The 22,604-nt window shown below is 38.7% G+C and overlaps 5 protein-coding genes across 5 annotated transcripts in view; 2 read left to right on the plus strand and 3 right to left on the minus strand.

Annotated features, from left to right (window-relative positions):
- The window catches only part of LOC134670655 (uncharacterized), a 237,298-nt gene extending 218,276 nt beyond the window's left edge, over positions 1-19,022 (plus strand). The window contains exons 2-4 of the mRNA XM_063528469.1: positions 16,273-16,749; positions 17,301-17,392; positions 18,260-19,022. Of these exons, the coding sequence (XP_063384539.1) occupies positions 16,512-16,749; positions 17,301-17,392; positions 18,260-18,952 (1,023 nt within the window). The 5' untranslated portion in view covers positions 16,273-16,511 and the 3' untranslated portion in view covers positions 18,953-19,022. The remainder of the gene's footprint in view (positions 1-16,272; positions 16,750-17,300; positions 17,393-18,259) is intronic.
- LOC134670654 (histone-lysine N-methyltransferase SETMAR-like) overlaps positions 1-22,604 on the minus strand; it is a 311,101-nt gene that overhangs the window by 186,207 nt on the left and 102,290 nt on the right. The gene's annotated exons all lie outside the window — the stretch shown is intronic.
- LOC134670982 (uncharacterized) lies at positions 3,340-4,198 on the minus strand. Its single transcript, XM_063528802.1, has 2 exons — positions 4,002-4,198; positions 3,340-3,913 (listed from the first exon to the last, which is right to left on the minus strand). Exons 1-2 carry the CDS (start codon positions 4,091-4,093, stop codon positions 3,340-3,342), a joined length of 666 nt encoding a protein of 221 aa, XP_063384872.1. The 5' UTR covers positions 4,094-4,198.
- LOC134670652 (uncharacterized) lies at positions 17,391-19,601 on the minus strand. Its single transcript, XM_063528465.1, has 2 exons — positions 19,040-19,601; positions 17,391-18,218 (listed from the first exon to the last, which is right to left on the minus strand). Exons 1-2 carry the CDS (start codon positions 19,466-19,468, stop codon positions 17,403-17,405), a joined length of 1,245 nt encoding a protein of 414 aa, XP_063384535.1. The 5' UTR covers positions 19,469-19,601; the 3' UTR covers positions 17,391-17,402.
- Positions 19,485-22,604, plus strand: part of LOC134670986 (uncharacterized) — a 139,663-nt gene continuing 136,543 nt past the window's right edge. The window contains exon 1 of the mRNA XM_063528807.1: positions 19,485-19,608. The gene's annotated coding sequence lies outside the window, so the exon portion shown is untranslated. The remainder of the gene's footprint in view (positions 19,609-22,604) is intronic.

The raw sequence follows: 22,604 nt of genomic DNA on the forward strand, positions 1-22,604 counted from the left end.
TAGTGTGAATAGCCCTTGGATTCATTATTCTCTGAATCAAATGATCCTTGCCTGTTGTAGCATGGCAAGCTACATGAAAGTTGCTGGCAGTTACCCTGCAACAACGAAGGTTGTGCCATTCTTTTGACTTATCCTGCACCTTAGTAGCTTTTTCTGTATTCACTATTTGCTCCGGCGTCACATTTTTTAAAAGTAACCGTTCTAGCAACAATTCTTTTTCATTACGGTTGGTGTAGTTGCTATGATCCCACTCGATAGCATAAGGATTCGCTGGTTTAATTGTTTGGAGTATGGGCATTGTTGACTTCCCAAAGTTGATGGCCAAATTGTGGACATAATCTTGATAATTCTCCATCATATCCTCTCTCTTGAGTGGGTTAAAATTTACAGCTTGTTTTCTTGGCCTGCTCATTGGTAAATTTTGTGCCTGAATAGGCGACCTATAAAATACCTTATGAGGTCTTTTGAACGTCATCAGCTTTTTTTTTTTTTTTTTTTATTTATTGAACACAATGTAAGCTTACAGTTATAGACCAGATCACTTACACGCTAGAAAAACAGATACATTGTCAAAATAGTAACAATTAAAAACATACAAAAATATAAAAACATGCACATAAAAATGTCATACAAATTAAAATTATAATTTTACGTACACTCTAAGAAAACAAGAAATTAAAATCAGAAATAGGGTAAAACAATAAAAATAAAGTAAATTAAATGTCAAAACAGATTACAATACATGTTACCAGCAATGTCATGCAGTATGAAAATTTAAAAATTGTCTAGCAGTTTTGCACAAGTTTGCTAAACGATCGGCGAACATGTCAGCGTCAACGTGTTGAGTGAGCATTATATGTAGAAATGATAAAGCACGCGTGGTAGGTGCGTGCCTCGCGTAACATGTGCGAGCGGACGGCCGCAGCAACACACACGGCCGGCGACGCGGCGCGACCGCCCCGTCCACATCCCGCGGTATCCTCCTAGGAACCAACAACCCTATCTTCTCTAACACCTCTGGGCTATCAACTTGGTGGTGAATGATTGAGAGATAGTGCACCAGAAGCAACAACTTCCGCCTCAATGCGAGCGTGTCTAGCCCAACCATCCCCGAGACAAAGATGGAAGGGTAGAGGTAAGGGTAATATCCATAGGCTTTTTTATACAACCAACGTGCAAATTTTCGTTGTATTTTTTCAAGCATTAGGGAATACTTGTCCTCATATGGATCCCAGACAACCGCACCATATTCCAACTTACTGCGCACGTATGCGTTATAGAGAACCTTAGCCACTCCAACGTGAAATTGCTTGGATATTCTCATAACAAATCCTAAGGTTTTACTGACCTGCTTGCAAATACTATTGATATGCGAATGGAAGTCAAATTTACTATCTAATATTAAACCCAGGTCTCGAATTTCGCTAACTTTCTCCAAGGAGGAACCCGCTAAGCTGTACCCAGTTTGAAGAGCAGAACGTTTGCGCGAGAAAGTGATCGCCTTACACTTTTTTACGTTAAAGGGAAGTCGATTCCTCTCACTCCACCTGGCAGCAGCATCAATATCAGCTTGCAACTCTGCGCTGTCGCTAATACTACGAATGCCTAGGAACAGCTTCAGGTCATCAGCGAAAAGAAGACATTTAGCAGCACTGATTGTGTCCGGCAAGTCATTTATCATAAGGAGAAAAAGAGTGGGCCCCAGGGTACTGCCCTGACTCACACCAGACAGCGTACAGTAGTCATTAGACTCGAAGCCGCCCACCCTGACGTACTGCTGCCTGCCACTCATGTAATTAGCAAAGAAATCTAATAGCTTTGGTGTGAAGCCCGCTAGCGCCAGCTTGCTCAGCAAGACGTCGTTGTCGACCAGGTCGAATGCCTTTCTGAAGTCGAAATATGCAGCATCGACCTGGTGCCCTTCATCCATCTCTTTGCAGACATAGTCAGCGAGGGCAACGAGATTCGTGACTGTAGATCGCGACTTACGGAAGCCGTGCTGACTGGGATGCAAGCGATTAGCCACCTGTAGACTTATTTGGCGGTTAAGCATGATTTCAAATATTTTACCAAACACAGGAAGAACAGCTATAGGCCTAAAAGAGGTTATATCTGTATTGTTACCATCCTTAGGAACCGGTGTCACCCTAGAAGTTTTCCAGCGATTTGGATAGGCGGAGTGATTGAGTGAGAGATTATATATGTGCAACAGAGGTGTAATCAAGGTATCAGCGCAATCTTTGGCCAGAAATACTGGGATACCATCCGGCCCGCCCGAAGAGCGGGGTTTAAGGTTGCGAATAGCCGCCCTAAAATCAGACTCAGAGACGAAGGGAATGGAAACTGACCTGGAGTCACCAGAAATGTATGCCCCACGCGCCGCGGCCGCCGCGTCCAGGCTCGGCCTATCCTGCTGAAATACTGAGCTGAAATAATTAGCGAAGGCATCCGCAGCGCCCTGACCACTTACCACATTTCCATCGACATAGAATGATTCATTACTGTGTTGTCGTTCCCTTTTTTTGTCTTTAACATAATCCCAGAACCTTCCCGGACAGTTAACAATACTGCATTGTAGATTTTGAATGTAAAGTTTATATGCTTCATCAATTAAATATTTCACTTGTGATCTATAATATTTGAACATATGTCTGTTGAAGTCTTTGCCCTCCTGCCTAAAGCGTTTCAAGTGAAAGTATTTTAATTTAATATAACGTATAATTTCCCCTGTGAACCATTTTGGGTATACGTATTTAGAATGGTTATTAGAGCGGCTTTTTAGAGGAACAAATTGATTAATGCAAGAGTAAAGTTTGGCATACAGGATTTCAGTAGCGCAGTCGACGTCAGTAGCTGCTAGGAGATCGGTCCAATCAATAGCGGGCAGGGCCGAATAAAGCATTTCGAAGTCGGCCTTACGCCAGTTCCAGTCAGGGCAAGAAGTGGCGCGTGGGCGCGGCGGCACAGACGGCGGAGGCAGGCCGCATGGAAATGTCACCAAAATCGCAAGGGGTGGGTGGTAAGCGTCCATCGGGACTAGCATTTCTTCAGAACAGGCATATACCGACAGCCGTTTCCCATCTAAATCACTCAGCACGAGATCTAACATGCCCCCGTGGTCGTTAAAAACATTATTATACTGAGTCAATTTACAGAAGTCACAAAAAATATCAAAGTCAGTTTTTACATTAGACGAACATGAATTTAGATTAAAATCGCCAAACAATAAGAAACATAAGTCAGGATAGGTACATACAGCATTTTCAATACATGTCATGACATTCGTATACTGCTCAGCATTATAGCTTGGAGGTAGATATACGACACAACACAAAAATTTCAAATCCTTATAAGTAATTGTTGCAAATAACAACTCCATATCTGCGGTAAGCCCATCAATGTCATGAAGGACACGTATTGAGTAGCGCTCGCGTGCGGCCAGCAGCACCCCGCCTTTTGTGTTGTCACTTGATGTACCATAATGGTCTTAGTTCGGCACATATCTTCCACTGCACATAATAAAACAGACACATGCTTGCAATGAGCTTCAATACCACTGCCAGCAGCACACTCGCAGTTGGCCTGTTCGATATTACCTTCTTTAGACACTTTTACATTCACTATGTAAGTAACTTTCTTCATTTGGGCTTTACACTGCCCTTGAAAGTAAGTACTCGCCCCGACCGAAGCATATCTAGCGGTTAGCAGGCAACGAGACTCGTACATATCTTTGCCTTTATTCTGGGCATTAAATTTTTCAAAATATGCCTGAATTTCGTGCCTATCTAAAGGTGGAATGGGCGAATCGGCATTAATATCCTTAAAGCACGACACAGGCGGGCACTCGTACCTAGGATCTTCACTAGGACCAGGGTCTGCACCAAAATTAAAGTTTCGGTCATACGCTTCCAATCTAGAACAAAAGGCGTAGCATTAATAAAGCAAATAACCATATAAAAGCTAATTTATTATTCATAACCTCAAATATTGTTTTTGCGTACCTTTCGATCAAATCAGCTTTTTTACCAGTTACAGATGCATTTCTCTGTCGCAATTCATTTTTTAACTGCACCACAGTCATAAATGAATACATTTTTGCTATAAATATCGAGAATTTCCGAAATTACTTCTGACAGCCAGAGCTAACAAACGCAATAGAGCAGGGTCGCTTGTGTCGCCATCTACGTAAATTTTTTAGTTCCGCTCCTAACTGAACTTAGCTGCCGATGATGATGGAGCTTGGGTCACCGCCTCAGAAGTAGAACCTTCAGCCTTTTCCTTCTGCTCGTTAGCTCGGCGCAGGTTCCTGCACTCTTCTGCCGAGTGTCCAAAATTGCGGCAGTACCTGCATTTGATTTTCTTAACATCTCACTTGTTTGTAATGCTGGGCTCCTGTTGAGTTTCGCTTGACTTCGTCACGCTTGGTTTTGTCACGCTCTGTCTAGCAACGGCATCCTTTTCATTAATAACGTGCTCCGCCGCTTTTGCCGCCTTCAGGAGTTCCTTGAAGTCTTTGACATCCGCGCGTGGGACCTTATCCCGGATCTCCAGACGAAGTAGTCCGTAGATGATGTCCAGCTGGTCAATTTCACGCTGACCCCTGGACTCGGTAATTGCGAAAACAACATTCGCTTGCGGCTCACGAAAGCATGGGTGGTGGTACCCTTTTGCTGCTTTTCTTGAGTTATTTCAAGGTAAATCTGGTACGCTTCTCGAACGGGAGCGAAGTTTTCACCCAAACGTGTTTCAAAATCGTCCCACGAGGTCACGTCGTTCTTGACTCCCAACCACCAAACTGCAGCTTCACTTTTGAGTAAAAGAGTAAGTAAGTAAGTAAATACTCTTTATTGCACCACAAAGAAAAATACAATAACAGATTTACAGTGTAAATAATGGTACCAACAGGCGGTCTTATCGCTGTAAGCGATCTCTTCCAGACAACCTTAAGAGGTACTTCACTTAAGGCTGTCACATCACCTATGTCTGCAGAGCGTTTGTAGATGTTTATTGCCGAGAGGAAAGCTTCCACAACCTCAGCATCCTTTTCGCTACTATATGTGTACTTGCAGTTAATGAAAGAGCCCCTGTTTGGTTGTGGTCCAACTGGCATCCTCTCCAAAAGTTGCGTGAAAGAGAGAAAACTGAGCATATGCATATGCTCAGTTTCCTCTCTTTCTATACTTAATAACGCCAGATCTACCAATCTTTGTTCCATTGTGGCTCTCAGATATGAGATTATTAGTTTTAATTTATTGAACGATCGCTCACAGCTTGCAATCGATACTGCAATAGGCAGCAGTATTTGTAAAGAGATACGTAGAAGACCCTTTCATTTCCATATTGCACTATAAACTCTAAAAGTTCTTGTGGCTTCGTTATGTTTAAGTCCGTTCATGTGGACAGCAACATACGAGCAGCAACAATTTCTTCCATCAGCTGGTGGCCGTCTATGTCACGACAGGTCGGACAGTATCGTCTATGGGACAATCAAAGTATCAAGACATTTTTTATTGTAGGAAATGTTTCTTGTTGGTTCTGGTTGATTTCTTATCCTAATTTAAGGACACCAAACTTTTCGCTGTATCCCTGCCTGCCTGCCTGTAGGTCTCTTGTGACCTTAGTAATAACATAGAAGGTAGCTTCTTGAGTTTGATTTCTAACTCTTATTTGTGCTTTAAATGTGCCTTGTAGAGATATCGGAGTTGTACTCCCATAAGGTACAAATGTTTCTTAAATATTCATATCATTGTTTTGGTCATAAATCTGGACTTTACTTCTTTTCATTTATATTTCAACCCAGGTTTCTTCAGTTATCAAATTTCTTCTGGAGCCGTAATCAATCAACATATTTATTATGACTCCTCCAACTTCACATTCAATAGTATCACCATTGTCAATAGTGAAGACATTGTATTTCTTCTGTTACTTGTGAAGTCATTAGGTTAATGTCCTGAGATTCTTTATTACTTTTGAATTTCTTAATGTTGAAACTCCCATCATCAGCATCTGCTGGAAGTGGCCTATGCGCTTACATCTAAAACATTATTTAACAATTGCTGGGCATTTCGCATGAGAACGGCTTCCGCCTCGTTGGCAATGTTGGCATGGTTCTTTAAATTTCTTGACATTGTTATTATTTTGCTTTGTACTTATTCTGTTTAGTCCTTCCTTGCTTGCCACTTTGTCCTCGGAGTCTTCCAGCTGCCTATTGACTGATTCCAAAGAATTGGCCACCATTATTGTCACCATTACAAAGCCATGTCATCTCCTGCGCGTAAGATCTTCTTTCTTAATTCGCTTGAGTAACCCTTTTCAATGATTTGGTCCTCAAAATGAAATTGGCATTTGACTGCCTGTGGCCTTAGTCGCACTAAAAATTTCTTAAGTTTTTCGTTAATTTCTGGTTTCAAATGTCTGAATAAATGTGGTTCATAAACTTAGTTTCGATGAGAAGTAAGAGTCTAGCTTCGACAATGCAATTTTAAACACATCTATTCTAGGTCGTCCATCTTCAATATCGGGATCTGCTTTGGCGCCTGAGCGTATATGCTAAAACCACTTTGTTATCACTAAATTCGATTCACCAAAACGCAACGCGCAGACGGTTTATGCACGTTATGAATTTCCTGCTTGTATATTTAAAGCCATACTTAATACGAGTACCACGGTGTTGTTGGTAAGTCTAGTTGTATGTCTGCGTACCATCTTCCTTTATCCTGTACTTCTGTGTTATATTTCCAATAATCATTCCACATTTTTTTAGAAACTTATGAAGTAATAGTGATGGTTAGTAAATGATACTTTAAACGATTCTAAGGGGTCCAGGTCGTGGTCCCCACGGTCGATTTGTTTAGGAACACAGAAACAGAGGTGCAAAGACAACACAGGTGTTGCACGAAACGCAAGGTAACGAACTAGGTTTAGCATTCCTGAATGCTTACTAGAGATAAGGATGACAAAGTTGTGCAAGCGTGGCTTATCCCCACTCCTTTTGTTTTTCGTAGTGATAAGCCCTGGGATATTCCCAGGTAGCAGTCGACCGTGCGACAAAGTCGAGATAAAAAGAGCGAGATAGAGCAAGTGGATGTTATGTTGTCTCATTCTCCTGACCTTTTGAGAACGCGGACTCAAAACCAATAAGGTTCCAAGAGGAACTACGGCAGCGTGTGTTCCAGGCAGCACGAAACACCGAAATTAATTTAAGGAAATTAACTAGAAATTTTACAAAACGGTGCCAAGCGTGCATACGAGCCCGGGGAAAACAATTCGAGCATCTACTGTAACATTTTTAATAAATCAAATAAACTTCAACTTGAATTTTATTTTCTTTGAACCTTTATCAACTCAATGATACCCCTAAAAAGGGAGATAAGCATTTTCCATCTCTTTCTTTTAGGCATTCGGCAAATAGGTACTAAATGGGCGATTTTTTATTTCTGTATCCAGAATGAGATATCTTAACATTAAATCGTTATTTTTACTAAGTAGCAACGGATTGCAGATTTCCTAGTTTTAACCTAATTTTTATGAGGCATTCGAAAGATGATTATAATTCTTATTTTATTACGGAAAGGTACATGTATGATACCATTTTTGAATCTGCATAACATGCTTAATAGCTTGACGTTATTTGCTCATTACTTTTCTAGTATTTTTTTTTCACGACAGGTGGTCAAAGTCGAAATTAATGTTTCGCTGTGAATTTAATTCAAGATTAAACCGGTATTTTTTTGCATTTTACAATGTTTATCGATAAAATACCTCTTCTGTTATCTTAATCAACTATTCATGATGCCGTACACATAAAAAAAAACTAACTTCGAGACCTTTCCGAGTGCACACTGGCACTAACAATGTTAAAAACGGTCAAAATTCATGAAAAACCTTAATTTGGCAATAACTTGAAAACCGTGCCACTTTTACTGGGGTCATGTTAAGTTGGTTTGGGTCCTCTTGGCCTGGTCTACCTCCAGTGTCACTGTGTCGTGTCACTTATGGGACACCCTGTATAATCATTTAAACGCATTTCTTGTTTCATTTTAAACATTATTAATTACTTGATAAACATTATTGTTTCCCGAGTGTTAAATGTTTTATTTTTGTTAATGGCAGAATGTTATATTTACCTACCTGTTTTTAATTTGTAAGCGGAAACCGTGACTGTTTAGTTTTTTTTGCAATCCTAGTACATTTTAGCTTCATTGTACAGCTACAGGTCCTAACTTCCAAATGTCTGCCCAAAACAAGGGAAAAATAAAATAGGTAATAATCAAATGTATTTTGTAACTATCAAAATATTATTTATTGCACCAATAAGTAAACTAAAAATATACAAAGCTATTAAGCACAATATAACTAGTATTAGGTAGCATCAGGCGGACTTATCGCTAAGAAGCGATCTCTTCCAATTAACCTTTGTGCAGTAGGGAATGAGAAACTCGTAACGAGTAGTTCACTTTCACAGACAGTGATATATTAAGATGTCCTTCTTTATTTTAATACTGCTACTTACTTTATTAAGGTTTTATTGTTATACAAAAAGTTTGTTTGATGTCAAAATAAAACTTAACATAAAAATACATCTAATTCTAATACATACTAACACCAAAATGGATGCCACTCAGCATTTGCCGATGGCTAAGATAATTAGCCATGGCGCTGGTTTTCAGGGCAACCAGAGAATTTATTAATGTTAATTAATATACTTACATACATGCTTTGACTGCCTTTGTCACGCGTAGACGTGTGCGCCGATTAAAAAATGATCGGCGGCGGCGTTTGCCAAAAAATCGGCGGCGGCGGCGTGTTTTCGGCGTGAAATCGGCGTGACCTTGACTTTCTAGTTTCTGAAGAAAAATCATTAATTTGTTGTTTTTCTTGAAAATTTTATCAATGCAGGTTACTGGTCAGTTAACTACGTATAGTTTGAATATGCTGTGAGTAAAATAGGGTTTGTAAATGAATATAGGATAGGTATAATAACTTATTTTCCCTAGTAACTGGCTTGTAATAAGAGGTTACCTGGTCCCAATGACCTTCGATCCGTTTTCTCAAGCTTTCCATGGCTTATCCTATTAAAATGACGTTTTTTAACAAAATAGAACTCCACATATCCTTGACATTTGCTAGACTATAGTGGACTGATGACTCGAGATGCCTGGTATTGAAGCACTGATCATGAATCATCATCTAAGGTGGTGTGGCCATGTCATGCGTATGGAGAATAAGAGACTGCCCAAAGCAATTTTCGACTCGGAGCTCTCTTGTGGAAAGCGGAAGCAGGGGGGCCAATATCTGCGACATAAAGATGTTATCAAACGCCACGTCGTCGCGTGCCGACTGGGATACCGACGGACTGCTGGGAGGCTGAGCTGGGTATTGCATTACAAAGATCGGAATGGCGTTCTAGTGTCCATAAGAAAGTAGATCAATTTGAGCAGCAGCGTCTGGAAGACCTAGATGGTAAGCGTCATATCCGCAAGACGCGACCTAAGCCCTCCTACACATACACCCGCAACGGCCGCAACTCGACTGGACAACTCCATTGCGCATCGTGTGACCGCATTTTCAAGACATAGTTTGGTTTTGCGAGTTTTCATAATCCGGATAAGAATTGTTGATGGGGTCGCCATTGCCGGATATGGCAAGGAAGGACTATAGTGGACTGCTATGGCTTCTTTTAATGGTTTTCTTGTCGTACAAGCACCAGGCTCACTGAGACGTATCTTCTTTCTCGTTTTCTCATTGCTGAGGCTTGCGACTACATGTAATTTGTCTCCATTTCGTGCGTTCATAAGCCGTAAGGACTGCACGGTGCAGACTGCTGCAAGCCGACCTCTTCATAGCGTTCGACCATCTCACACATGCTCGAACTCGAGCACGTTTGCCATTAATTCGGCTTAAATTCATGTGTTTCTCCACATCATGCGTTGGATAATATGTCCGAAGAATCTAAGGGCTCACCCATAGCATGTTGGGAAGAGATGAGTGGCAATATAGAGCTCTTTGAGAATGAAGGGGTTTGTTCTTCTAGCTGTCCAAGTTATAAGCAGCACTAGCAGCGGTCTTCATTCGTTCGTTAACAGTTGACGGTGAATACTTGAGATTACTCAGTTACTTTAATTGGTGTGCCAAATAGTTTCTGCAACTGGCTATTTAGTTTCATTTAATTAATAATTGATGTATATTTGACAACTGTAACATAAGTAATACAAAAAAACCATTTTGTAATCCAAAAACCAACTTGGAATAGCTAATTAACAACACTCAAGGTCACGCCGATTTCACGCCGATCATTTATCGGCGGCGGCGGCGTGGTCAAAAAGCCCGGCGCCGGCGGCGCGCCGGCGCGGCGCACACGTCTAGTCACGCGTCGCTATAAGGCGATATCTTAGGTGTTTTATTTAAATGCGTGATGAATGCGTGTATATTACCTAATCATAATATATTTGTGCTATACAATATTTAGGTACTTATTCATCAATATATTTTAAGGTTATTTTATGGATAGTAGGACATCCTCCATATATGGGACCTTCACCAATTTGTCTGACGGATGAAACTATGAAAATATGAAAGAAAATATGTTCCAGAACATAAATAAATAGGGTTGCCTAAAGAAATATGGTCAAGGCTATTTTTAATAATTTTTTCGGCAAATTTCACCGATTTGTCTGACGATCGAAATAAGGTTCAATAGAAAGTATACAACTTGTACAATATAAATCAACTAGGTTGCCTATCTTTTTCCGGTCACTATTATGTGGTTGCCGTGTTTAAAGAGGTGATTTTATATCGATAATTGCACTCATCTGTCTGACGCTTGAATTATACATCAAAATGATGGTAATTTTATTGCAAATACAATGGTATAGGGTTGCCTGCGAAAATCCGGTCACAAATAAGGGTTGCCAGGCTTTTAATTAAAATAAGAAGGGAAGACTTTTAGCGATAACTCATAAACGGCTTAACTGATCAAGTTTGTTTTAATTTTATTTGTTTGAGTTTTATAAGCACTATTTTTACGATTTTTTTCATATTTTTTGGACAGATGGTTCAAAAGTTAGAAGGAAAAGCCTTTTTTTTTCTTTCTAAACGATTATTTCCGAAATGATTCACTTTATCAAGAAATGATGTTTAAAGACCCCTATGTATTTTGAAAGGCCTATCCAAAGACATCCCACACTATAAGGTTGAATCGATAAAAAAATTGTCACTCACATTTTGTTTCTTTCAAAGCGATCGAAGCAGCGAAGCGAGCGAGCGAAGCAGGAGCTGACTCAGGAGAGTCGGGAGTCGCCGGAGCCGACTCAGACGTCGCCGGAGCCAGCAAATCGGACGTCGATAAACGTTGCGAAGCGGCGGTATCGTTTGACCTTGATGAATGATTCGAATTCTCTTGTTTGGTATTAATTCCATGTTTAGAATTCAAATGTACATGCAAACCTTTAGTCGAACGCCCCGTAGTCTTAATGATGGCTTTACATAGCTTGCATTTCGCAGTCTGCGAATCTTCCGCCTTCAAAAAATAGCTCCACACAACAACAGTACTAGAATACACTTTATATATTGTCTCCGACATAATTAACACTACACTATTAAAGTTAACAGTATTTTCAAGCACTTGTTCACGTAAATAAACGTTTATCTTTAAAATCTTATTAAAACAATAAGAATTCGTTACGTAACGCCGTAATAACAATTTCAAACTGGCTAAAAAAAAATAGACAAATTCGGACGAAATATTCTTCCGGGTGGATTTCAAAATCGAGCGAAAAGTTATGGTTCGGTCTTTATAAAAAAAACTAGTGGGTTGTGCAAGTTGCAACTTTTTTATATGTTTTTAAGAACTATTATCTTAATGTTCCTTCAATTACCATCTCCAATAACTTAATAGTTTTTTTTATATAAAATGTTTCATGTGTCTAAAATCATCACCGTCTACCGGAAAAATGTAAACCTTTTTGTTTGCAGTGAAAATTATAGCATACCTATCGTACGATTGCGATTTTTCTTTTAGTTATATCTTTTCCATGTTGTTGTTTAACACATGAATAAATATGCAATAATTCCTTCACCGAGAAAGTACATTTAAAAATATTTAAAAATATTGTCACGAATATTCGTCAACACCGTCATGGTTATGTCAATGTGAGCTTATCTCCGTGTATAAACAACAAAATACCGCTAAAGGTCCTTGCCCTATTTATCACTTTAGTATAAAATTCAAAAAATGATTTCACTATAAATTCACATCATTGAATCGTAAGAAATATGACGAACAAATTTGTAAAACGTAGTTTGTCACAACAGAGCATCATCACCGTTATGCTTTGGTTTAAAGAAGTTACGAATGATATATTAGAAATAATTATCGAAATGAATGGAAAAACTACATAAAATTTATTGTGTGGCAAAGACATTAACTACTATTATTCCCATTCTAGAAATAAAAACAAGAAACTCTCAAATCGTCAACACCATACCCATCATCACCGGGAAAAAATGACGACCGGTGATGATTTCATGTGTATTGTGATGACGGTTCTCAGAAACTTTTCTAGTTATTTTGGTATAGTTCACTATGATATTAAGCTGTACGTTTGAAAAACGTTTTCTATGTTTTCTAACACTATATAATGTCTACCTTATAAGTGTAGAATAAATGTAAAAAAATATATAACTATTTCTTTCACACTAGAGGGATGGTTAGGTTTTATATAATATGTTGAGTAAGTAGGCAAAATTTAGGTCACTTAGAACTTAGAACATATTTTTTTTGTTTTTTATAATCTAATACATGTAAATCGTGCAACTTAGAGTCTGTAATTGCATGTTAGTCGTGTAAAACATTGTATTTAAACAAGCAACATCTATTAAGTTTTAAGCGACCATAGGCTACGGTACTGGCTCACTATCCAGATGGCCTTATGTTTTTTGATGATATTACATTAATTGATGTATATAATTACAGCAATTAATAATTATACCATTTGTTAGTCACCCGACCCATTCGGCCCAATACCTAACATTTTGTAACTTATGACATGCATTAAAAGTAGGGATCTTGCAACTTATAAAACACTGATTATATAAAAATGTTTAGCTATTAAACAAACTATATATGGATTTAAATCATTACAACTATTTTTAAAGTTAGTTTATAAAACAACAAAAATACAAACATTACAAACTTAGGTAATGAATCAAATTATCAAATAAAAACGTAATATATCATAACAATTACGCTCATTGGTAAGCCAGCAATTTTCTAATATGATATAAATACCAAGTTATGCAGTAGATAAAAGAAGATGCGGGTTTAAACTGATAATAAGAGTACAATATTGATACTATGACTTAACATTGAAAAAACCCAAAAAAATAACATACATAAATTGCACATTTCTGAATATAAATTATTTAAAATTATACAATACAAATACTCGTTATATATTTATTTAATACATGAATAAAATGTATTTTTTATAATTTTCTGAAAATAATTTATGAAGCTAGTCTTATGTTCAAAAGTTAAGTTATTTGTAATGTTTATTAAAGTTCTAAATCCTTACAATTAAAAAAAGTTTATATTTTTTTAATACGTTTTTAAGACATATATAATTTAGTTCCCAAATCGTCATTACCGTACGTGCAGTGTCATCACCGTCTATAGAAGAGTCATTACCATACCATGGTTGTCATCACCATCTTGCGTTTTTATTTTCCGAAAGCGATAACTTCAAATATAAGCCACAAATGATTGTATAAATACCATAAATATCCTCAATATACAGCCCTCTATTACTTTACACAGCTAGAATCGTGTTAAATTAAACATTTAAAAAAATAAATTTTTTGTATGGTGAAATTTTTAGTGATGAAATCCACCCTTCCGCGTCCTTGACCTTACCCCCTTCCCCCGCAGATGCATCTAGGCTCCGCCGCGAAGAAATTCCTGTTACTTATTTCGGCAGTAAGCGCGCGCCCGCGCTACGAGTAACACGCATGAACTACGTCGCTCCTCAATCCCGCAATTCCCGCGGGATCCCGCCTAATTTACGTGCGGGATTAATCCCGCAGATTGCATGCGGGATCCTGGTATCCCGGTATTGCATTCCCTAGTGACAGGCAATATAAATGTAACCATTCTGCGCCCGCAGATCAAAAAGCCTTGTGTTTAATCAGTAAAAAAAAAATGAAAAACCGTAAAAGACGGATATTTCAAAAAAACAAAATTAAATGCAGTACGAGTTCCGGCAGAGTAACTGCTGACTACATTTGGGCTGAACAGCTTCGATTTTTAGATGATTATAATGTGAACAGAAGAACACCCTCTAACGACACCACCATCAAATCCAACTTTAAGTTAAAGTTCAGAGAGCCAGCAATCGGTTACAATAGATACGGAGGAAGCCTCTGCCGGTTCACAGTCGCCCGAGTCATCTCGTTCAACTTCGGATAGCGCAGCGTACATGCTTGCTGCCGGCAAGATTTTGAAGAAAAAGTACACTAAAGTACGACACGTAACTTGTTTCGCTCATGGACTACACAGAGTCGCGGAGCAGATAAGATCTGAACATAAATTGGTCAATTCTTTAATATCTAATGTCAAGAAGATTTTTTTTAAATCACCACACCGCGTCCGATTTTTCAGGGACCATGCGCAGAATGTGCCTTTACCGCCGGAACCCATTATCACTCGTTGGGGCACCTGGTTAAATGCAAGTTTTTACTACGATAGACATTTTGACGTGATTAAAAATGTTGTGATGCAATTGAACAGTAAAGAAGCTATTGCCATTAGAAAAGCCCAGAAGTTGTTTGAAAACGAAAATTTAAAAAACGAGTTAAGCTTTATAAAACATTGTTACGAAATTATACCTGAATCGATAGAAAAATTAGAATGCACTAAAATTCCGATAGAAGAAAGTTTTCTGGTAATAGATATAGTTAGGAGTATTTTAAGCCTCCAAGGAAGTGAAACCGTGCGAAATAAACTCGAATTGGTTCTAGATAGAAACCCAGATGCTGACGAATTAAGGAATATGATTACAATGGAAAATTATAAACAAGTCCTTAAACATGCAACCATGACATCGGTAGATGTAGAGCGATCGTTTTCCACTCATAAATGCATCTTCAATAAATTAAGAAACTGATTCACTCCGAAAAACCAGGAACATGTGGCCATAGTCCAGTCATTTTATAACATGGATACGCACTTAAGTGTAGATTGTGAGGAGGACCTCGAACACATAATTCCAGTCCTCAATTGTAATTGAATGGTCTTGAAAATAATATATCGTTTGGCAGGTATAACTTCTTAGTCTAGTATGTACTAAATACTTACTTAAGGCCTGATTCGAATTCAATCTGCCTAATTGAAAACCCTATTAATGGTACTGAAGCTAGCTGAATCAAGATTTGTTTTTCCATAATTTATTGAAAATTTGTTTAAAAATTGTTATTTATAAGTAAATTCATCATTTTCCATTTCTTCCCGCTCCTGTCGTTAGTTTTGTTGTATGCCCTCCATCATACATCCGACAGTGTTTTTTGACAGTTTCTTAGTTTGAGTCCTATCAAGAACAATGTTTATTTTGAAATATTATATTGCATATAGTTTTTGTTGTTTTAACGAACTAATTCCTTGGACACTCCACTCCATACCGTTCAATAGGTCAATACTGTGGGACTTTGTTGAATCAAGTTTTTTGGTCCGATTTCGAGGGTACTGGCTTAAGCATGCTGATTGCCTCATAAACATCGTGGATCATCTCCAAATATTATCAAAGTAATATTGGAAATCCGCATTATTAAACTAAAGCTGCGAACCGTTTCTTTTAGTGATGTTGGTGTCGATTTCTCTGTCGAAAAGTAACCAATGCCCGGTAACTGACACCACATCGACGAAATTCCTGATACGCCAGATATTTGAAGATATGTCTAGATCCTCATTGTTTCATGGATATTGCAATGAAATTACCTTTCAGTATTGGTATAATATTAGGTAACAGGTTATGTTGGAAATTAGTTATGTGCAAGTTTCTTCCATACTTATCAAGTTTTTGACAGCAATTTGGCGCCTAATTAAAAAGACGGCGGCGTTTATTTGATTTTTTTGATCATCTTAGAATTGATAAAAAAAAATTTTTTTGGTATAATAATTTTGTGATTCTGATAATTATAATGTCGTAGTGTATATATAAAGTAAGCTAGAAAATATCCAAGAAAAATCACTCTGAATTTGTCAAATTTGTTTCGAATCAGGCCTTAAGGTGGCGACTGACTTGTAACATTTCGGTGTAATGTAACGTGTTACAACCCGAGCATTACAACAGTCAGTGCAGCGAGCCGAGCCGCTCGACGCGAGCACCGCGTGCTCCACTCAGCTGTCGGTTTTTACGCGAATCCCTTTGAGTGTTACATTACAAGTCAGTACAGGTTCGCAAGTCGCCGCGAGTGCACTTCTTCCGTGATTGTGCTTTTGGAACAGGATTTTAATAAATATGGAATGGGATAAAGAGAAAGTTCTATTATTTATTGACAAATACAGAGATAAAGAAATACTGTGGGACCCCACGCACGGAGATCACTTCAATAAGTTTAAAAAAAACGATGCGTGGGTAGAATTATCCGAGGATATGAATATAACGGTTGAAGAGGCCAAGAAAAAAATTACCAGTTTACTTGCCTCACTAAGAAGAGAGAAGGCTAAAATAAAGAACAGCACTGGAACGGGCAAAGGTAAGTTTAAAATGTTTTTTTACGCGTCACTGGGCCTGGGCCCCGATTTTTGAGCAAGTGAGTGATTCGATATCACGTTTTTTCCATACAAAAAAACGTGATATCGAGTCACTCACTTGCTCAAAAATCACCCTCCAGGGCGGTAAGTGAGATTTGCCGCGGGGTAGCGGCAAATCTCACTTACCGCAAAGGACAAGACTTAAATTCGAACCACGGGCGGTAGGTAATAAACAGGGAGCGTACCTTTCGTGCCGATGATAGCAAATTGACGTCACGTTGCATATAAATATGTAGGATAATTCCAGTTAGTCTTATTGTAGTCATCAATCATTAATCATCAATCGTTTATTCATATGTGTTACATACATCATAAGTATCATGATGAATGATTGATAATTTCAAAAAAAATTGTATCATCCTATATGCAACCTGACGTCAATTTGATGTCATCGGCATGAAAGGTACGCTCCCTGGTAATAAAAAAAGGCCTCAAATCGCTTGTTTATAGTATTTATTTTTAAAGTGTCCTAATGATATTATTCATTTTTCAGGTGCCGACGAAATCTATACTAGTACATGGTTTGCATTTAAACCATTACTATTTGTGTTGGACCGAAATAAACCACGAAATACAAATGATACGGTAAGTTTTTCTAAGTATATCTTTCTTGCCAGTTCAAAGCTCCCTCCCGTGAACAGTATTCTGCAATTTCGTGGCGTATTTGTTTCGCTGTTGTACTTGTTCTACGCGGTCGCCTCTCCAAAGCGAAAAGGCTTGTAAGTTCGCTGTCGTTTCTCCAATTTCCTGGTCTAACAACTCCTTCTATTTCATGATCAAATGTCCCTGAAGGTGTGTAAATGTCACTGGATTCATCACTTTTTCTGAGATAGTTATGAAGATGCGTTATTGCCATTACTACTGAAGAGGCGTGGTTTGGTTCTAATAACATAGGCTTTCTTAACACTCGAAAAACTGCTGAAACTATACCAAATACGTTTTCCACTACTCTTCTCGCTCTGCTAAGTCTGTAATTAAATGTTCTCTCTATAGACCCTTTTGCATGGAATCCCGAGTAAACTTTCATTACATTTTCTGAAAGGGCAAAAGCTTCGTCACTAATGAAATAGTATGGGATGTCTAGAGTTCGCAAAGGTAATGGGTTGGGTTCAGGAATATTTAACGATTTATTTTTTATTCTTTGACAAAGTTCAGAGTTGTTAAATACACCGCCGTCCGATATTCTTCCTTGACATCCCGCATTTACATATACAAAGTTGTATTTAGCGTCAACTACAGCAAATAATACGACGCTAAAGAAATTTTTATAATTATAAAAATCACTTCCACTATTCATCGGTGATTGTATTATTACATGTTTGCCATCCATAGAGCCCAGGCAATGGGGGAAATTCCATAATGTGTCATATTGTTGTACTAAACCTTGCCATTCCTCAGGTGTTGTTGGCATCTGCAACAAACAATAATAATATTTTTTTATGTATTTTTTAGTTAAACCCCGATGAAGAAAGCGAGCAACGTGGTGCGACCGCGGATACAGTTTTGGACAACGGGTCACATACCGAGCGACCGATTCATGTCGCTAAAAAAAAGAAAAAAGCAGTCATGGATCCCGAGGAAATAATGGCTTCTACATATGACATTTTAAAAAAGACGTCAAGCGAGAAAAGTTCGAAAAGTTTGGACGAGTGTGACAGCTACGGAGCTTTCATTGCAAACAAATTGAGATCGTACTCTAACCAGACCAGAAACTACGTACAACACCATATTTCAAATATTTTATTCAATGCTGATCGGGGACAATATGAACCCAACTATGGTTACGGTTATTCGACTCGTCAAGGCTATTTTTCTACACCTGGACCAATTCAAACTCATTCTACAAGAACAACAACTTCGCAGCAATACAATTATTCCACACCTTCACCTCAAATGTCGGATTGCAGTCAAGATAGTGCTGGATTACAACGCCCAGATACTCACACCCTCACTTCAGCCCGCAATTATTCGTCACCTTCACCTCAAATGTCGGAGTGCAGTCAAGATACTGCTGGATTACAACGTCCAGATACTCACACCCTCACTTCATCCCAACGCAATTATTCCTCACCTTCACCTCAAATACCGGAGAACAGTGAAGAAACTGCCAGGTTCTTGCGAGAATTTGGCGACTTGATTGATTAGATATATAGAATGTGTAAGTCTTGGTTTCCTATTTTCAAATTACATTTTTAAATAAAAAATAACTAAAGCACATGTTGGTTTGCTTACCTTTATACAATTCTTCAATACTTTCACTATTGCTTCACTGACTTCCTTTACTATGAAGCCTATTCTCTGTCTAGAAATTTTAAAAAGATATTGCAAGCTTGTAAAAGAATCTCCAGAAGCGTAAAAACGTAGTGTAACTGCTAGCCTATCTGTAACAGATATAGCTTTTCTCAATCTTGTATCTTGCTTGCCCACTAACGGTCCAATTAAATTAATGAGTCGGTCGAAATCGGTAGACGACATTCTAATAAAGTTTCTGTATTGTCCAGTAAACTCTTGGTTTCGAAGAATATTCATTATATTCGTATCATAGTTCCTTCTTTGGTACAAATTAGATATCCAATATCGTTTCGTTTTTTTCTTCTTGTATTTTAGATAGCAATAACTTAGTACAATAAGTGAAGCACACGCGACCTCCATATCCGACATTTTGAAACAGAATGGAGCACAAACGAACAGAGCGCTCAGGGCGAGCGTTCGCCGCGTAGCTGTAATGTAACTGTAATGTAACACGATCGCCGCGAACGATACATTACACCGAAATGTTACTAGTCAATCACCACCTTTAGGTACTCCGCCCTCTATTTATAATATGAATTTTTGGTTTCTTAAATATTAATACTTTTTGAGATATTTGGGAAATAGGACAAATCTACTTTTTTCTCCGTTTTTTTTTTATATTTTTTTATTTTTTTGTGTGCTAATACACGCTTCGAATACATTTTTCTAGACATCATTACGAATCTAATGAGGTATCACACGGATTTTTAGGAGTATTATCTATATTCTTCACCGTTTTCCGTACCTCGAATATCTATATTCTTCACCGTTTTCCGTACCTCGAACAGACTATATGTATGTCCACTACAGGACTGGCTATGCCTAGTGTGGTGGCTAGCATAAATGTTATACCTATTGCTGTAATTTTATTTCCGAAATAAAACATTTGTATTTGTTGTATACCTATTGGTAGGAAATCATGTTGGTAATGGTCACCTATACAAAGGTGGTTATATCGTTTTATAAGGTTATTAGCGAATTTTCATATGCATCCTAAATAGTGCGATGCGATGCAATTAGGGAGAAGAAAATCGAGAACAAAAATGAAAGAACTGTGTACCTATACTGGGTGTCCCAAGACAATGGGACATCAAGGGAAAGTACCTTAAATATCGTAGATAGGATATTTTATTGAAAGAAGACATTATTTTAATTTAAAAAACAATTTAAACTGCATTTATAGATTTTTAAATAATTACACGGTTGAACCGGGACATTTTATAGTTAATGGCACTCAGATTATTAATATTATTTTATTTTATACATATATTTATTTTGCTAAAAATAATCCTTATGATGAATCCTTTCGATCGGTTTGATAAAGCTACAGGGTAATTTTTTTTTCTCGTCTAGCGGGTTCAATTCCCGGTTCAACCGTGTAATTATTTAAAAATCTATAAATGATTATAATACGTTATAACTAAAGTTCTTTGGTGAAAAACATTGTCCGTGACACATGACGTCAGCGTTACGTTACGCGTTACGCTGTATCGAGTTTATCATTTTTTCCCCACCTTAAAAAGTGCTCAGCGCCGCTAAAGAAGTTTTCACTTCAAAAATTGGCGCGACAGTAGTGGCGGCTGGCGAAGGCCCGTGCAGCGCTCAGTGTTGCCGGGGCGAGCATATAGTATAACCATGTTCCTCTAAACATAAAAGAGGCTAAAAGCAACGCAGTATTCTCTTAAAACCTGAAGGCAATGTTAATGGACCTAGCGTGTTACACTGTCTCAGAGTTTCTGCAAATGACCTACCCGTTGACCCTAACACATCAAATACCTGTGAAAAAAAATGTAAATCATAACCTGTAGGTATGTTTACTAAAAACAAAGGAATGTAATAAATAATTTTAAGATAATATACTTAATGCATAATGTAAATAATTGACTAATTATGAACTGTGTGTACCTATTATGTGACTTATAAATATGTATGTGATATTTACGAATAAATCATCTGAAATCTGAAATCTGAGTATCTCGCCGCGAGATAGACTACCGGTCTTTTTCAAACTGTAGTACTTAATTAAAGAGGGGCGAATTTAACGATTCGTACGTCGCTCCGATGTTTGAGTGAGACAAGGCTATGCGCGTATTATAGCGACATCCCGCTGGCACGTCGAAGCGGTGGTCCGATCGGTAGTACAAAGAAGAATTACAAGTCCTGGCAGTCCACCAAAACCAACAATCAGAATTTACAACACGAAAAAAGCTAACTGGACCAAATTTCAAAACGCCATGTCGCGGGAGCTCCGGCAAAGGGATCTAACAGAATACTCCATGAGCAACTTTGGAGACACGGAAGAGCTGGAGAGGGCAACTAACGCCTATATCAGCTCAGTGTCAAAAGCATGCGAGGAGAACATCCCAAAGCCGGGTGTCCCAAAGACAGATGCAAACCCGCCGTGGTGGTCCTAAGAACTGGACCGACTGCAAAAAGAGGTATTAAGGCGGAAAAGGCGAATAAGGAACGCCGCCCCAAACAGAAGGCAGTACGTAGTTGACCAATACCTTGAGGTAAAGGAAGACTACTCAGCTAAAGCAATGGAGGCTCAGACGGCTAGCTGGAAAATTTTGCACCACGCAGGAGAGGGAGACAATGTGGGACAAAATCTACAGAGTTCTAAGAAAAACGGCTAGACGTCAAGAAGGCACGTTGCTTAGGGACGAACAAGGGCATACCTTAACACCGAAATAGTCGGCCCAACGACTCGCGCTGTGCTTCTATCCGGATGACCGCAGGGAAGAAGAGTCCGACCATCACAGGTGCACCAGGGAAGATACAGAGGGGGAAAATCCAGTAGTGGAAACAGACCTCACTGACGACGACCCACCATTCACGTAAGTGGAAATGGACATGGCCGTCAAAAGTATGAACCCGAAAAAAGCACCTGGGTCGGACGGACTCACTGCAGACATATGCGCAGACGCTATCCAGTGTGATAAGGAAGTATTTTTGTGTCTAGCGAATTCCTGCCTTAGGCTAGCCTACTTCACCAAAGCCTGGAAGTCAGCACATGTTTGCATCCTGCGGAAACCCGGAAAGGGGGACTACACCCACCCTAAATCGTATCGTCCCATTGGTCTATTGTCGGTACTAGGGAAAATCCTGGAAAAAATGCTGGTAAACAGGATCAAATGGCACATCCTTCCAACCCTGAACGAACGTCAGTATGGGTTTATGCCACAGAAATCAACAGAGGACGCCTTCTATGACTTGATAAGACACATAAAAACAGAAGTAGAAACGAAAAAGCGCATCGTACTACTAATCTCACTTGACATAGAGCGAGCTTTCGACAACGCATGGTGGCCAAAGCTAAAAACTCAACTGGCAAAGAAACGCTGCCCGAGAAACCTTTATCACACGGTATGCTCCTACTTGGAAGACCGGGTGATAAAGGTACACTACGCGGGCGAGGTCAGCGAAAAGCCTACCACAAAGGGATGTGTTCAGGGTTCTATAGGCGGTCCAATTTTCTGGGATATAATTCTAGACGACCTCGTAG

The sequence above is a fragment of the Cydia fagiglandana genome, chromosome 14 (genome assembly GCF_963556715.1).
Source record: "Cydia fagiglandana chromosome 14, ilCydFagi1.1, whole genome shotgun sequence".
Taxonomy (NCBI): Eukaryota; Metazoa; Arthropoda; class Insecta; order Lepidoptera; family Tortricidae; genus Cydia; species Cydia fagiglandana.

Bases quoted from the DNA above. Each gene is read 5' to 3' on its own strand.
- LOC134670652 (XM_063528465.1), bottom strand. From the start codon at position 19,468: ATGTCGGATATGGAGGTCGCGTGTGCTTCACTTATTGTACTAAGTTAT. The intron at 18,219-19,039 runs GTAAGCAAACCA...TGTTTGTTGCAG, and splicing joins TATTGAAGAATTGTATAAAG to ATGCCAACAACACCTGAGGA.
- LOC134670982 (XM_063528802.1), bottom strand. From the start codon at position 4,093: ATGTATTCATTTATGACTGTGGTGCAGTTAAAAAATGAATTGCGACAG. The intron at 3,914-4,001 runs GTACGCAAAAAC...CTTTTGTTCTAG, and splicing joins AAAGCTGATTTGATCGAAAG to ATTGGAAGCGTATGACCGAA.